Genomic DNA, 17,497 nt, shown 5'->3' on the forward strand with positions numbered 1-17,497 from the left:
AATTCCATAATCCTACCACATTCTCACCTGTCCCTATATTCCCCTACCACCTACCTATACTAGGGGCAGTTTATAATGGCCAATTTACCTATCAACCTGCAAGCCTTTGGCCTGTGGGAGGAAACCCACGCAGACACAGAGGGAACTTGCAAGCTCCACACAAGCAGTACCCAGAATTGAACCCGGGTTGCTGGAGCTGTGAGGCTGCGGTGCTAACCACTGCACCACTCTTCATTTCATTGACCTGAAACTTAACTGGACCAGCCATACAAATACTGTGGCTACAAGAGCAGGTCAGAGGCTGGGAATTCTGCAGCAGGTTACTCCTCTCCTGACTCCCCAAAGCCTGCCCACTATCCATAAGGCACAAGTCAGGAATGTGATGGAATACTGTCCACTTGGCTGGATGAGTGCAGCTCCAACAGCACTCAAGAAACTCGATACCATCCAGGACAAAGCAGTTCACTTGACTGGCACCCCATTCACCACCGTAAACATTCACTCCCTCCATCAGGGACGGACAGTGGCAGCAGTGTGCACGAGATACAAGATGCAGTGCAGCAACTTTCCATGCCTCTGTCGACAGCACGTTCCAAGCCCACAACCTCTACCACCCAGAGGACAAGGGCAGCAGCCGCATGGTATCACACTTGTGCTGTGCGCAATGGTGGAAATACAGAAGCAAACTGACCTTTCCTTTGAAAAGTGGACTGTGTGCTGCAAAATGGCTGCCGCAGGTTGGGCTGACTTGGCCTGTATATTCAAACTGTCTCACTATCTGTTAAGAACCAAATGATACTTTCCAGGCTCGGATGTGTCAATTACACCCATCCTGAAAACATCAAGCACATTCCTCATTTGAATGGTTTCTTCTGAAATAAAGGATGTGCGATGTAGCCACATTCTGGGCCACTTTGTGGTCACAACAGGGAGAGGGCAGACATCTCCTAACAGTGACTAATGTGAGAGGTTTTTATTTTACCTTAAAAAGGTCTCTCTCTGGAGACCGAAAGAGAGAGAGAGAGATCACAGGAATATCTCCAAAAAAAAGTCCAACCAAGGGCTATGAAAAGTAGCCCAGCAAAAACCAAAAAAATTCAAATTTCAAATTCAAACTCGCCAAGACTCTGTCGACAGCATCTTCCAAACACTCAACCCCCACCACCTAGAGAACAAGGGCAGCAGCGGCATAGTATCACACTCACGAGAAGTGCAATGGTGGAAATACAGAAGCAAACTGAAGATTTATAAAAACTGACCATTACTTTGAAAAGTGGACAGTGTGCTGCAAAATGGCCGCTGAAGGTTGGGCTGTCTTGGCCTGTACATTCAAACTGTCTCACTATCTGTCAAGAACAAAAGGATACATTCCAGGCTCGGAGGTGTCAATTACACCCATCCTGAAAACATCAAGAGACATTCCTGAATTGAATGTGTTCTTCTGAAACAAAGCACGTGTCAAGTAGCCACATCCGGGGCCATTGTGTGGTCACAACATGGGGGGTGGGGGGTGGGGGGGGAACAGGCATCTCCTAACAGAGGCTAATCTGAGAGGTTTTTTTTTTACCTTAAAAAGGTATCCTTCTGGAGAGCGAAAGAGGAGATGTAACAAGAATATCTCCAAAAAGAAGTCCAGCCAAGGGCTATGAAAAGTAGCCCAGCAAAATCTAAAGAAGGAGCCCTGCTGCAAATTCTACACTTCAACGTGGTACAGCAGAAAACTGAAAGTGACCACCGCCTCCTCCAGTCTGAAGTCTCAACCACCAGGAAAGTACAAACACTCAGGCCTGCAACTTTAAAAGTGAAATTGTTCTCTGAGAAGATTCAACAGGTTTAGCATTAACTCTGAACACATACCTCACTTCAAACCATTTACCGTTTTCGCACACGCACATGTGTGTGTGTGTGTGTGTGTGTGTGTGTGTGTGTGTGTGTGTGTGTGTGTGTGTGAATGCAAGCGTGGGTGCAGGTGCGACCATTTGGGAGCGAAAATTGTTTAATAAATAATTAATCTTCTGTTTCAAACCTACAAGAAAACCCATCACTGTCTGTTTATTTGACAAATAAAACACACGAGGTTAAAACCGTAATAACAAACTCACTTCCTGTGGTCAGTTGGGAAGGGAACAGTGGGAACACGCCACGCCTCACCCACCTGGCCATAACAATGGGAACACCACCACCTGCAGGTTCCCCATCAAGTCACACATCATCCTGACTTGGATCTGTATTGCTGATCCTTCACTGTCACTGGGTCAGAAACCTGGAACTCCCTTCCTAACAGCAGTGTGGGTGTACCTACACCAGACAGACTGCAGCAGTTCAATGCAGCTCCCCATCACCTTCTCAACAGCAATTAGGATGGGCAACAAATGTGGGCCTTGCCAGAGACGTTCAAATCCCATAAACGTATACAAAAGTGAACAGGACTGCTAAACATTGATCTGATACATTGGGTGTGAGATCGCTTAGCTCTGTCTATAGCATGTTGCTTCTGCTATTTAGAATGCATGTAGTCCTGTGTAATTACATTACCAGGTTGGTATCTAATGTTCAGGTATGCCCAGTGCTGATCCTGCAATGCTGTCCTACACTCATCATTGAACTAGGGTTACCCTAGCTCGAGGGTAACGGTAGAGTGAGTGATATGTCAGACCACGAGGTTACTGATCATGATGGAATACAATTCTGCTGCTCCAGATGGTCCACAGTGCCTCATGGATGCCGAGATTTGTGTAGTTAGATCTGTTCTGAAACTATTATATTTAGCACTATGGTAGTTGCCCCACAGCACGATGGAGGGGGTCCTCAGGTTGAAGGGATTTACTCCACAAGGATTGTGTGGTTGTCATTCCTACCAATCCTGTCATGGACAGATGCATCTGCAACAGGTAGATTGGTGAAGAAGATGCCAAGCAGGTTTTTACCTGGTGTTGGCTCTCCCACCTACCGCAGGCCCAGTCTGGCAGTTATGTCCCTCAGGACATAGCCAGCTCGGTCAGCAGTGGTGCTGCACTGAAGTGCCCCATTCAGAGTACATTCTGTGCCATCTCTTCTCAGTGTTTCTTCAACATGGAGGAACAGTAATTCATCAGCTGAGGGAGGGCTGTAGGTGGTAATCAGCAGGATAATTCTTTGCCTATACGTGATCTGATGTCATGAGAATTCGAGGGATCTGGAGTCAATGTTGAGAGCTCCCAGGGCCACTCTCTCCTGACTGTGTAACACTGTACCGCCACCTGTGATGGGTCTGTCCTGTCGGTGGGACTGGACATATCCAGTGATTGTGATGAAGGAATCTGGACCATTGGCTGAGATATATGATGATGTAACTATGACTATTTCAAGCTGTAGTTTGACTAGCCTGTGGGGCAGCTCTCCCAATTTTGGCACAATTCCCCAGATATCAGTGAGAATCACTTTACAGGGTAGACTGGGCTGGTCATAACTGGTGCCCAGGTCAATACTAAATGATATCAATACTAAGTGTATCAGTTGGCAGCATACTTGCTCTGAGTCAGAAGGTTGTGGTTTAAGTTCCACTCCAGAACTTGAGCATAAAATTCAAGCTGACACTCCAGTGCAGTACTGAAGGAGTGCTGCACTGCCAGAGGGGCCGTATTTCCGATGAGACACTAAACCAAAGGCCATCTAACTCTCTGGTGAACGTACAAGATCCCATTGCACTATTTCGAAGATGACCAGAGCAGTTACTCCCAGTGTCCTGGCCAATATTTATCCCTCAATCAACATCACAAAGCGTATTATCTGGTTATTATCACATTGCAAAGCATGTGGGATCTTGGGCTTCTTAAATAGAGGTAATGAGTACAAAAGCTTAGCCTTTATAAAGCTCTGGTTAGACCACAACTTAGAGTATTGCAGCCAGTTCTGGTCACCAAACTTAAGGAAGGATGTGAGGGTCCTTGAGAAGGTGCAGAGGAGGTTTACCAGATTGGTTCCAGAGATGAGGAATTTTAGCTACAAGGTCTGGTTGGAGAAGCTGGGGTTGTTCTCCTTGGAGGAAAAGAGATTGAGGGGAGATTTGAAAGACAGGTTTGGACAGGGTAGACAGAGAAAAGCTATTCCCATTATCTGTCCCCAAAATCATGTACTCAGATTTAATGTTTTAGGCAGGAGAAGCAGGGGAAATGTAAGGAAAAACTTTTTCACACAGTGAGTGGTAATGACCTGGAACTCACTGCCTACGAAGATGGTTGAAGTGACGACGATCAATGATTACAAAAGGAAATCGGATGGGCACTTGAGGGAAGTAAACTACGGGGATAGGGTCAGGGAATGGGGCTGAATGGATTGCTCTACAAAGAGTCAGTGTGGAGTTGATGGGCCGAAAGTGATGCCTATCAGCAACTGGATTGAAATAATGTCATGTCCACATATTTACAGCATAGATCCGAAATTGTACGAATTGAAACTTGAATCTATGCAGAATCCATGAGATTGATGACAAATTTAAACAACATTCAATCCTGCTCCCACATTGTTTCAATTTGATTCCCAGATTCTGACAAACGGATGTGGTCAAACATTCTGATTCTCAAAAGTGAAATAAAAGGTTTGAAACCTCCGTATCATCACTTACCTTTCAGGTAACCGGATACTTCAGATAAACCTTGTGTGATATTCATATTGTCAAATGGATCAGAACCTGTTTAAATTATTTAGATTTCATGAAATCAGATTTGTATAATATTACAGTAAAACATGTCGTGTTTGAATCTGAAGTTGAATTTCAGTGTGTGATTTTACCGTACCGGGTTCCTGTATTTCTTTCAGTATTTTGTTTAACTTTGGTACTCCATGACGCATTTTCACAAAGGACTCCCACATCAGCCTTCGGGCCTGAGAGCTTTTCTCCATCACCAGATTTAGGAGAAGTTCGGAACTGTCCGCCCGGTTTCCCTTCTCTGTGAGTTCAGTGATCTTCTGTAAAGAATAATAATGATTACATTGAGGACGGGAGTGAAAGACTCACATGGAGAATGAGAAGGAAAGGATCTGCATAATGATGATATCTCCCAGTGGTTTTCAGCACAGAAAGCAGTTACTGGGCTGGGTACTGATCCATTCTGAACACGAGCTGAATATTCTAGGAACATCTGACTGCACAAGCCTCTGTGTTTTGTGAAATATATTTTTTTGAGGATTAATTTTTGAATGATTGAAGAAATGTTAAACTTTGGTGTTTTCAAAAGGGGGTCATGTAAATGCCACTTTATTTGAACAACAGTCCCTGGAAATGTTTTTGAAAAGGGGCACTGAAGGGCCTTGTGAGGAAAACAAGCCTTTCAGGGAAACTACCCGACTTTCAGCAACAACAACAAGCGTTTCTGGGAATTTTTGGACACCTGGAGAGATTGATGTAAGTCAACTCCTGTTGTCAGTTTCGCTCTTGAATTGTTTTGAGTTGGTGTTGAGCTGTATATAAAGGAAGAGAACTTCCAAGAAGAGATGAGAATTTCCAAGGAGAGAAGAAAATTCCCAAGGAGAGAAGAGAATTCCCAAGGAGAGAAGAGAATTCCCAAGGAGAGAAGAGAATTCCCAAGGAGAGAAGAGAATTCCCAAGGAGAGAAGAGAATTCTCAAGGAAGGAGGAGAAAACCACAACCCAGCTCAGCTTTCCAGCACCTCTCTGAAAAGTCTCTGTGTCAACTAGTCTTGTCTCCTGTCTTGGAAAAAAAGCCTGCCAAATTAATTCTCAACACCTACTGGAAAGAACTGTTCTCAAAGATCCCAGTGTACTCGGAGGCTAGACTGTATGCCAGTTTTGGAACACAACATATCTCATCTATTTTTCTTCAAGATTGAGCAAGAATTCAGCCTAAGTGTGGATTTTTTGTCTGCTTTTTTTTGTAACAGAGCACTAAACAACATTCCCTTTCACTTTTCCAGTTAACCGGTGTATGCATGTGTGTGTGAGGGGCTGAGGTAAAAAGGGAACTTTAATAATTCAATCGGTGTGTTGGTGCTTTACTTCATTACTGGTTAAGGTTTGTTTTATAATAAACTGTTAATTTTGGTGTTTATTAAAGAAACCTGGTTGGTGTGTTTTTTTTCTGGGATAAAAATAGAGCCTATGATTGACAATATCGGTAAGTAGGGAAAAAATATGCCTTGACCCATGGAGAAGTGGAACTAGAATAAATAGTGCACTCCTCTCGCCTCGGTTGTAACAAGAGTTCCAAATGTTCCAAAAAGGATAAAGAAAAGCCCAGCAACTACAGACCAGTCGGTTTATATTGTCTCTCCTCATTCTTTCGACCAAAATGTATCACGGCATACTCTTCTGCTTTAAATTTCATCTGATACTTGTCCACTCATTCCACCCACCTGTCTACATCCTCTTGAGGTTCACTGCCCTCCTCACAGCTCATAATATTTTCAAGTTTTCTGTCATTGAAATTGTGCCCTGTACACCCAAGCCTAGGTCATTAATACATATCAAGAAAAGCACTAATGCCAACACCGACCCCAGGTGAACCCCACTATATAACTTTCTCCAATCCGAGGAAATAGGATGCAGAGTTTAGGAACATTTAGGTGCGACCTCAAACAGTGGTCATGGAGGGAGATGGAAAGAAGTAGCGAGGAGACAGAGTTTGTGTTAATAGGAGATGACAATGTCATTCATCATCACAATATTTGATTTTGTCATCAGTGGTGAATGGACTGCACCAGTCATTCATCACACTGGCACTTGCCCACAAACATTTTATAGGCATTTGTGCTGGAGGTTCTTCCCAGTCAACTCTTGAAAACACACAAACCCACCTACAAAGCATCAGGGACCTGTGTGAACAGGGATAGATAGTGTGTATCCTTAACCAGTCAGATTGAACATTTGTTACTGAACAGCACAGAGTGTGAAGCAGGAAGTGTCAGTTTGGATATTTAATTCAATGTCAAACCAGGTACAGAAAGCACAATAACAAGAGGGAAAGAATAATCAGATCGAGAGAGAGGGAGAAAAGAGACAGCAAGAAAAAGTAAAAACAATTAAAATGTATTTATTTTCTTTAATGTCCAATAAAGTCAATATGACAGAATGAGACTTCACAACTATAAAAGTTATTTTTCCATGCTAGAGAGGTAGTTTGGCAGTAATTAAGATTTATCGCTCTTCTAAAAATTTACTTACACTGGAATGAACAAGCTGTAACATTTTTTCTGGCCATTTTAATGTGTATCTATTCAGTAAATTCAGCAACTTCACACAGTTCAATGGTAAGTCACCAATGATGCTTTTGGAGGGGCACGGCATCTCAGACAGAAACTGTGAGATTTCTGTGTTTAACTGGGCATGTGCAGCCGCTGAAAGTTACTGTCCGATTTAATGTTAATAATGGCAAGTGCTGTTAGCCTCACTGTTCTTTCTACTGTAAAATCCAGCTGTTTGGAAAAACATGAAACTACAAAATGTTATCTCCGAGTCATGCTTTCCATAACTAAAATGGAGCAGATGTCGATCTATTTATCTGCAAATAACAGACACAATATGCTCAATTTCCTGATGTTCCACCAGGCTGTGGTGCACAGGCTGTGGTGCACAGGGGCAGAAAATTACAGAGTGAATGAGCTCAATTTCCTGCTATTTCTCTGCAGTGAGGTTCACAACAAGAGCAGAGCGACAGGAAATTTCCTCCATTCTGTACATTTTTAGACACTCCATTTATAGGAAGTAAAAGCATGAGGAAAAAAAGTACTGTGCACATTGACTAGGATGCTGTTAATGAGGAATGTGGAATTACTGTTGCCATGAGGGATTTGAGAACTTTGGGCTCATTCCACTCAAGAATGACTAGATTAAGTGAGGAGTTGCTGCAGGTCTTCAGATTCTGAAGAGTCATGATTTTAAAAAATGATATATTTGCTCTTTGGCCAATCAGTGAAAACTAAGTAAATTTGAAGCATTCAGGTTGAATTTGGAAAACTTTCTTCACACACACAATCTGGTTAAAAAGTATAATTCACTCCCAATAATTATTGTGGAAGCAAGTGGGTAAATGTTTATTCAGGAGAATTCTGTTGGTGTGTGGAAAGTAGGAAATCTAGAGTATGGGGAATGATCATAAAACTGGGACTAGATTGAGTGGATATTAATGTTAATGGGTGGTAAACAGATGCTTGAGATTAGACTAGTTTTTCAACTTGTGCAGGTGGTAGCAGATCGATCATCCATTATATACCCTGTCTGATTTTCATTCCCATTTACTTCTCTTCCATTAAAAGGAACTAACAGAACATTACAGGCTGTTTGTATGGAATTTTCTAAAGTGCTCTTCCGGGGAGTGACCCTCCACAGCAAGTTCTACTGCCCAGATTGTGCCTGCACTGAAGTTGGAATTGGTGATGTGTGGGGGAGAATAAACCCTGCACAGTATCGGGTTTTCAATCCCCATCGCTGGCTTCTGGTTAGTTTCCCTGTTTGGGTCTCACATTTTAACCATTTGAAGATTTCCGTTTTTGTTCTTGAAATGCCGGTAATACCCGCTGGGTATTTTCATCTCTTCATATCATTGTTTCAGATTCATAATATGTTCAGCTTTATCCATTTCTTTCCTGTTTAACCTGTTTCTCTTCTGTAACATTCTATGATTGCAAGATCTGACATCCTGTTAGTTCTGTGGTGTTTAAATAATCCAAACTCATTCTGTGTCCCTCACACTTACCTGATGTTCTTGTACACTGAAATGTCTCTCGTATGTTAACAATGAGCTGACTCCGTCCACTCCTTCTTCAATCGCCTGTTCTAGTCTGTCCCGGTAGAATTTTGTCAACTTGAACAACTGGTAATCGTCGTAATTTGTCAATAAATCAGTGGTGATAGAGTTCGGATCTGTGAACACAAATGGGGAAAACTAAACACATTATCGACAACCTATCCAGAATGTGACATTTCCTCTTATAATAAACGGCTACAACCTTTAGTGAGACAAATATCTTCTGAAAACGCATATATATCACATTCCATAGATCTATGCTGATCAGTCTCAACAAAGCTGTCTTGTGTGTTAGGATATTGTGCACATGACTGGCAAATAATGTTTACTTTGGATAGAAAGTTACATAAAATACTTACACACTTATAATCCACACATGGGTAGGGTGAATGCTCAATTCATACACCCTCCAGGGAAAAGCATTAAAGAAGGTGGAGAAAGTGATTTAGGGATTCTAGTTGTTATTGTCAAGTGATAAGGGGTGTGGGTGGTTCCCACACTTCACCTTTCAACTGACCGCAAACGTGTTTGGTTAAAATGCTGTGTTAGTGCTGTGTTAGTCTTTAGGTCAAATAAACCGACAAATGATAGGTTTTCTTGTTGGTTTAAAACAGAAGATTAAATATTTATTTTTTCACAATTCTCAAAATGTTTGTAACCTCATTCACTTCTGCATTCACTCACACACTGGCACATAGAAATAGATAGAGGTGAAAAGGGCTAAGTAGGTCAAAGTGAGGTTGGTGTTCGTGATCTCTTCGAAACATGTAGAATTCTTAGAAAGCTTGACAGGAGCACGGTGAGAGGTTGTTTCTTCTGATTGGAGAGTCTAGAACTAGATGTGACGGTCTTAGGATGAGGGGTCAACCATTTAGGATGAAGATGAGAGGCTTTTTTTTTTAAACTCCAAGGGTTGTGAATCTTATGAAATTCTCTACCTCAGAAATACGTGGGGTCTCAGTCAATGAGCATGTTCAGGATGAAGGTAGATTTTTGGGCACTAAGGGAGTCAAAGGATCTGGTGACAGGGCAGAATAATGGAGTAGAGGTAAATGTTCATCTATGATCTTATCGAATGGCAGACAGCAGGCTCTACGGAGCATATGGGTTACTCCTCCAAGTTTTATGTTTCATACGTTGCTGTGGCTGTAGAATAGTGGTTCTCGAAGTGCAGTCCAAGGGTCCTCTAGGTGACCCGCAGACTCATCTAAAATGCAAGTTTCTAATGCGCGATGCCGCAGCTCAGGCTGTATAAAAGAACTCCCTTCTTAACAGCACTGTGGGTGTACCTACCATGGACAGCAGCAGTTCAAGAAGGCATCGCACCACCGCCTTCTCTTGGGCAATTGGTGATGGGAAATAAATATTGTTCCAGCCAGCGATGCCCACATCTCCATAAAAAAACGAATTAAAAAAAAAAACAGGTCACAACCCTCAACGCCAGCACACACGTCAAGCCACACAACCAGACTGGCTTCGCGTGTGTGGCACGAATCGCCAGAAGTGCAAGCAACAACAATGTAGTTTATAAATAGTCGTTTAGTAGTACAGAACTTGCGTATTGCTGAAAATAGGAACATCTTGTCAAAGCTTTTCGTCTTGCACACATCAGGACAATCCACAAGAATAACCAACACAAGGGAATAAACAACTTATACGGTATGGGAAGAGATTAGTCGTCAATAGGACCCCAGCCATTTGCTCACGACGCAATCTCGATGTTGAAATAGGGCGAATCAAAGACATCCTGCATGACAATGGCAACCTATCAGAACATTTCTCGCCGTGTATCGCACAAACTTATGAATGGGCCTAAGGCCGCCATTTTCAGCCCTGAAAAATGCCCAGTCGACCTCAAAATACCCTGGAAGGGTAATGTATCCCAAAAACTTGAGCAACAGGTAAAGCTAACTGTTTCACGCTGCTACTATGCAGTAGCAACACGTATGATGTTTGCCACTAACAAGATGCTGCCACCAAGCCAAAAAGTTGTCCTGCCTAACACACAAATGAGTAATGTGATATATGAATTTCAATGCCAGTGTGATGTTAGGTATATAGGCCTTACATTCCAAAGACTGGCGGATCATATCAAACAACATGTCCCTTCAGCTGTTCACAATGGGCAAGGTACAGGCTGTAACCAACCAGCCTGTGCTTGCAAAACTCAAAATACAGTGTCCAACATTAGATCTGATTCCACAATTGGACAACATTTGCTATATAATCCAGTGTGCTCAGAATTACGTTGACATCAAATTTAAGATTGTCAGTCGAGCTCGCAGTGTGGCGCATTTGTGTGTACTGGAAGTTAAATATATTAATACATAGGGCCCTGTACTTTGCAAACAGAAAGAACATGAACAAACATTGCGCCTATTTCAGCTAAACAACATAAGTGACTGCCATTCGCTGGTTCAATCTCAGGGCAATGTCTTGACCAATCAGAGTCAAGCTGCCTGGTTTAAATTTCAAACAAAGTGGGGCAGTTAACTGTCAGTCACTGTAAACTGGTGCATTCTCCATGGCATTGCCTCTACCAAACAATCAGCACTCTCTTCTTATACAGTATAAGTTGTTGTTTTCCCTTACATTGGTTATTCTTGGGGATTGGCCTGATGAGTGCAAGATAAAAAGCTTCGACAACATGTCTCTAGTTTCAGCAATACTCAATGTAGCTTACGTTAATTCTTCTCTGTTCTTCCATTTAAAAAAATACCAATTGACTTTATCTCACTCCTTTTTTCCAGCTAATAACTTTTCACTATTTCATAAATCTACTGTTCCTGAACTAACAGTTTTATTAATTTTGCTTTTTAGTCTCAGAACCATTCCCGATCATTGCTCCATTCACCTTCTCTGCAAAAACATTGCTGTTGGTGGATTCAGATCCTGGCCGTCCCTTCCCTTCACCCTGACCTCATTCTCCTACTCCAAGGACATGAACCCTTTTCTCCTGCTCCAGCCCTGCAGCCTCACATTGACCTGCCTCATTTTTCCATCCTTAACTGACCCAGTGTAAAACAATCCAGAAATCACCACCTTGAGGACAGTATTTTTATTTAGTCCAGTGCCTCAGTATCCCTCTCTAAACGTATTTCTACCCGCGTTATTGGCTCTGACCACATGACTACTTTCTGCTCTCTTTTCCTTCCCACAGATGGTCCCAACAATTCCTGGATGTTGTTCTTTCGGCAGCAGGGAGGCAGCTTTCCATTTGAACCTGTTTGGTGCTGTAGAAGAGGCTGTCTATTCTCCTGACTATAGAATCTCCCACCACTACACTCTCCTGTGCTCCAGCCCCCTCCCACTTGGGGTGGCCTCCTGCTCCCTGGTGTCACACTGTTGCACAGGAAGATCCTTCTCCAAGCTATTGTCTCTATCCACCTTTCAGTCCCCAATAGCATGTATCTACTGGACAGTTCCAGTACTCAGGGGCTCCCCCCACCTGTGACTGTTATATCCCTCTAGATGGTCACTCACCTCCCTCTTTCTGCTCAGCCCATTCTGTTCCCTCTTGCTGTGCGAGCTGCAGGTTCTTGAACGAGATCAAGACAGAGATGATATTTTAAAATATTTTGTGAACCTACCTGTATCCATTCTCATTCTTCTTGAATATGTTGAATCTTCTTCCCTATTTGGACCTTGAGCCATGGTGGTGACAGGCGTTCCCAGATTCTGATTCTCTGCAATAAAGGTAAAATTAACAAGAGGGTTAGACAGAAATAATAAAAAAAAAACATTGCCTCGCTAAACATGATATCAGTTCCTCCTCCCCATCAGTATAACAGCCGTTAACTCTGGGATCGAGCATCAGGTGTGACCCAGACAGCTGCCCAGTCAGTCCCGCTGAGCTCCATCACCCAGTTCCAGATGGACGCCCGTCACCAAGGCTCTGCACTAGAAGTGGGGGAGAAAGTGGTGTAATGATAATGTCACTGAACGAGTAATATTGCAGCTGGTGGAATTTAATTCAATAAATTAATAAAATTCTGGAATCGAAAGCTAGTCTCAGTAATGGTGCCATGAAACTATCACCGATTGTCATAAAATCCCATCTGGTTCACTAATGTCCTTAAGGGAAGGAAATCTGCCATCTTTATCTGGCTTACATGTGACTCCAGACCCACAGCAATGTTGTTGACTCTTAACTGCCCTCTGAAATGGCCTAGCAAGCGGGCAATAAATGCTGGCCTTGCCAGCAACGCCCAGATTCCCTCAAACAAATGTTTTAATCATTTCTAAAAGCTACCACTGACTGGCCTGTAGTTGCCGGGCTCATAATTACACCCTTTCTTGAACAAGGGTATTAACATGTGAAATTCTCCAGTCCTCTGGCACTACCCCTGTATCTAAGGAGGATTGGAAGATTATGGCCAGTGGAGACTTGATAAGAGGTTTACAAGATTATGACAGTTTTGGATCAGGTAGACAAAGTAAAGTTGTTCCCATTAGCTGATGGTATGAGGACTAGGGCCACAGATTTTAAGTTCTGGGTAAGAGTTGCAGGGGGGATATGAGGAAGAAACTTTTTTGCAGCAAGTGTAATGACCAGAAACTCACTGCCTACAAGGGTGGTGGAAGCAGAGATGATCAATGACTTATAAAAGGAAATTGGATGGGCACTTGGGAGAAATAAATTTGCAAGACTATGGGGATAGAATGGGAGAGTGGGGCTGACTTGATTGCTGTCAATGGGCCGAACGGCCTACTTTTGTGCCGTTATGACTCTCCAGGTTAATAGGTAAATTGGCCATTGTAAATTGCCCCTAGTGTAGGTAGGTGGTAGGAGAATGGTGGGGATGTGGTAGGGCATATGGGATTAATGTAGGATTAGTACAAATGGGTGATTGTTGGTCGACACAGACTCGGTGGCCGAAGGGCCTGTTTCAATGCTGTATCTCTGAATAAAATAAATACTTAAGACGTGCGGTCAAACTAGTAGCATGAAAAAGCAGAGGCAGTGGAGGTGTCGAGAGAGGTGGAGCTGAGTGCTGTCAGTGGACATGTGAAAGCTGAGCCCTTGTCTTTGCATCGTGTCTCCAAGGGGCAGCTTAAGGATGAGAAATAGGAGGGAGTGAGGAGAGATCCATGGGGGTCTCCAGAGGTAATGGTGCAGAAGCCAGTGAACAAGATTCTCCGGCTATCATTGGACGGGTAAGAGTGGAAACAAGTGAGTTCAGTCCCACTGAGCTGGACAATGAAGGAGAGGCACTGAAGGAGGATGTTGTACTCGACGGTGTCAAAGACTGCAGAGGTAGAGAGGAATCAAGAGGGAGAGTTTATCACAGTCAGAGACAAAGAAGGGGTTATTTGTGACTTTGATTCTTGTCATTTCAGAGCTGTGGCAGGAGCAGTAACCTGACTGGAGATTAAAGCATGGAGAGGTGAGAAACTTGCAGAGAATAAGGATCCAAAAAAATCAATGAAAGGAAAGTGAGGCTGGAGATGGAGACGTACATGTCTAACTCTTCACCCACAGGTCAAACTGGGTGAGTGTCTGATCAAACTCTATCTTCTGGAATACACAATCTCATTTGTGACTTAATGTTATAGAAACCATTAAAGTCAGTTCACTTTTACAAGATATTCCACATGCTCTAGCTGGGAGACTGGAATCTTTCAGTTCCATCAGAGGAGCTTGTTGCAGCTACAGAAGAGGGTGTGGGTCCAGGGTACAGAAGGCCAGGGAGAAGAGGGGAGAGGCTGGGAATGGGGAGAAAGCGGCAGCCAGACAGCATGGGGTAGTGAGAGGAGTATGATGGGGACAGGCATTTATTACAGTCTGGACAGTCTCACCCTGACTATAAGGGCCATTTATACAAGGGAGGAAACCAACTCTAAACTAAACTAATCTTATTAGAGACAGCAAGATATTGGAGATACTGGAAGTCTGATAAAAAGAACAGAAAATGCTGGAAATCTTCAGTGGGTCAGACAGTGTCTGTGGGGAAAGGATGGTGAGGTTAACGGTTAACAGGATCAGGATCTGAAACATTAACCCCACCTTCCTCTCTCCACAGTCGCTGCCTGAATGACAGCGTTTCCAGATTTTCTGCTTTATTTCTAAGATTATTTGTTACAAACAGGAAGTTAATTTTTTCCCTCTGATCCTATTTCCTGTTCTTTTCAACGACCTGTCCGTAACTAGATTAGCGTTTGAATTTCTTTTCCTCCCTTAAACCCCAATAATAAATGACCGCATCAACAACATAGTTTTTAAAATCAAAACAAAGTATTAAGGTTTGTTATCACCCACTCTTAAACTCAGGAAGGGGTTTAACTTCACCACACACACTTACAAATATTCAGGGAAAAGTTAAAGGCATAAAAAAGGCAAGGACATTTACCAAATAGAAACGTATTTTAACTACCAGCTAATATGGATTTCAGTTAAAACCAGTGCCCATGAATATCAAAAAAAAGTGTCCAAAATTTGGAGATTACCTATTCAAAATGGTGAATGGAGGAGGAGCTGTTGGAGATAGCTCTTTTCTTGAAAATGTCTTTTTCTTTTCATTCTCAAAAGTAATAACAGAGACAGCTAAATTGCTGAAGTCACCTTATTTTAAACAGAGAGGAAACGGGGAGAAATCAGACATTTTATGCTGTCACTGCAGCTTGTCTTTAGGTTGGTTTGTTACTTGCTGCATTTTTCAAAGTGTAGCTTCTCTATAATTTTTCTTGTTGGAGAGGCCTTAAGAGAGAAAAGTCAATGCAGCTTGAAGACAGGATGTGGCTTCTTGCAGGAAGATGTGTCTCCAGCACATCGTAGCTGTATAACGGAAGACAAGTTGTCTCCACAAACCGTTTTGAGTCCACACAGGTTGGATAGGGCTCTCCTGGGTCCTAGAGCTAGACGAGTTACAAGTGGCTGTCCCACCTGACCTCTGTCCTCCATTTTGACAATCAGAACACAGAAGTCCAAGCTTAAAACCTGCTGTATAAAATGGTTGTTGACATAATACTCAAATGCACAGCATAATTTACTAGGGGGTTTGCATCCATTTATGACATATTACTCATCCCCATTTCAGACTATATTCTGTGTTTTCTTGGTTTGGGTTCTATTTCTGAATACACTGGGAAACTGATGTTTTCTTTGTATCTGAAGTTGATTTTGGAAGCACATTCCCTGCTTGCGTTGACCACTGTTGTTCGATTTCTGTATTGTGTGTCTCTGTCACCAATGAAATAGGAGGCAAACACTCACCCGGTGTTTCATGTCTTTTACCATCCTCAGTACTAAACATTGGGCTTGTTGAAAGGTAATGAAGCTGTGTTCAGCATTCACTATCTGACAATACTCCACAGCTGCTGGTCAGAGGCCGTGCTGATCTTTGAGGTTTGTCTCTGCATCGTGTTCAGTGAATTGACAGGAATTCGTTTCACAGTTCATTCTCCCATTTGATTTGTCCCCAAATCTGAGACATTTTAACACTGATCTGATGATGTTGTGTGAGTTCAGCCCCACCTAATAAACAGACAGGTGTCCATCTGCTGGACTCTGCCCCAGACTGGAGTCACCCCTTAGAGCAAATCCATTCACTAAAAATTGTTCACAAGATTCACTTATGACTCTGTGTTTTAAGACAGAAACCGATCTCACTTCACATTCCACTGCATGGCCTCTTGCTGATTAATTGTTTTCATTGGTCAGACTCTCCCAGTAAAGGCCTGCCTTGGGTCTGCAAAAACAAACCCGACCCAAGCCTGACACGGCCTGACCATCAGTGAAATTACCTTCCGTTTTTCACTTTGTTGCTGATCTGCACACGCTTAAAATAACTGTAACAAAACCAACTTTCTGGTCCAAAAATTAAATTGGTGCCACTTAGCCATGATACAGTGTGTCCGACCTGAGCCCGAATGCCGGACCCGGAAGTGCACCCCGACCGACCCGAACCCGACACATGTTGTCGGGTCCCGTCGGTTCGGGTAGGGTTTATCGGCCTTTATCTCCCAGTCACATTTCCACCATTTCCTGCCTCACCTTGTAACCTTTGTGTACTGTCTACAGGACCAGTGTTTCTCAGAGTAAATGGGACTTTCTCTCACCTTTCTCCCCAGTCGATCGATGACAGCTCTTTGAATGGGAAGGGTTCTCTCTGGTTGGTGCTCTCGCAATCCTGTGCTGGTTCACCTGCTGTTGTTCCTCAGTCTACAATCCCTGTTTACTTCCAGCTGTGGACCTTTCTCATCACTCCATCATTCATCTAATTATAGCAGGACAGAAAATGAGAAGGATGTAGACGGCATGAGGTATTGTAATGTACACTTGTCTTCTAACCCATCAAAGTGAAATTTAAGGGATGAATATTTCTGTTTGATTTTGTTCCTTTCCACAGATACCTGGCCCATCAGCCTGGGCTACAGGAAAACAGTGTTTCCAGCAGAAATGTGACTTTTTTCCTCGGCACCGGGGACAAACTGACACTGCATCAGAAACTGTCTCTTGGATTGCTGAGGTAACAGAGGGACCAATAGCTGTTGGAATCCTCCACATCTTCAAGATCAGGGCCACCTGCGTCTGGTGAATTTAGTCCCTTTCCTTGATCCCCAGCTCACCCACCTGGAATTCCTGTAAACCTTCACAATTTAACATGGAAATGTGGCAGTTTTCCTCAGTGTTTTAGGAAAACGTCTGATCACACTGGGTCCATCCTCCCCGGGTTACAAACTGTCTGATCTCACTGAGTCCATCCTCCCCGTGTTACACACTGTCTGATCTCACTGAGTCCATGCTCCCCGTGTTAC

General features: G+C 43.1%; 1 protein-coding gene across 2 annotated transcripts in view; it reads right to left on the reverse strand.

The window, feature by feature from the left end:
• The window catches only part of LOC137385109 (NACHT, LRR and PYD domains-containing protein 3-like), a 54,525-nt gene extending 37,644 nt beyond the window's left edge, over positions 1-16,881 (reverse strand). Inside the window, exons 1-5 of one of the 2 annotated variants that reach the window (XM_068059879.1) lie at positions 16,799-16,881; positions 12,331-12,426; positions 8,690-8,856; positions 4,776-4,947; positions 4,604-4,669 (exon numbers count right to left, since the gene is read on the reverse strand). In XM_068059879.1, coding sequence (XP_067915980.1) covers positions 4,604-4,669; positions 4,776-4,947; positions 8,690-8,856; positions 12,331-12,394 — 469 coding nt within the window. In that variant the 5' untranslated portion in view covers positions 12,395-12,426; positions 16,799-16,881. Of the gene's footprint in view, positions 1-4,603; positions 4,670-4,775; positions 4,948-8,689; positions 8,857-12,330; positions 12,427-15,187; positions 15,529-16,798 lie in introns of those variants that run through there. The other variant, XM_068059878.1, reaches the window with a different exon arrangement.
• Between the last annotated feature and the right edge of the window lie 616 nt (positions 16,882-17,497).

This window comes from Heterodontus francisci, chromosome 28 (genome assembly GCF_036365525.1).
Source record: "Heterodontus francisci isolate sHetFra1 chromosome 28, sHetFra1.hap1, whole genome shotgun sequence".
NCBI lineage: Eukaryota > Metazoa > Chordata > Chondrichthyes > Heterodontiformes > Heterodontidae > Heterodontus > Heterodontus francisci.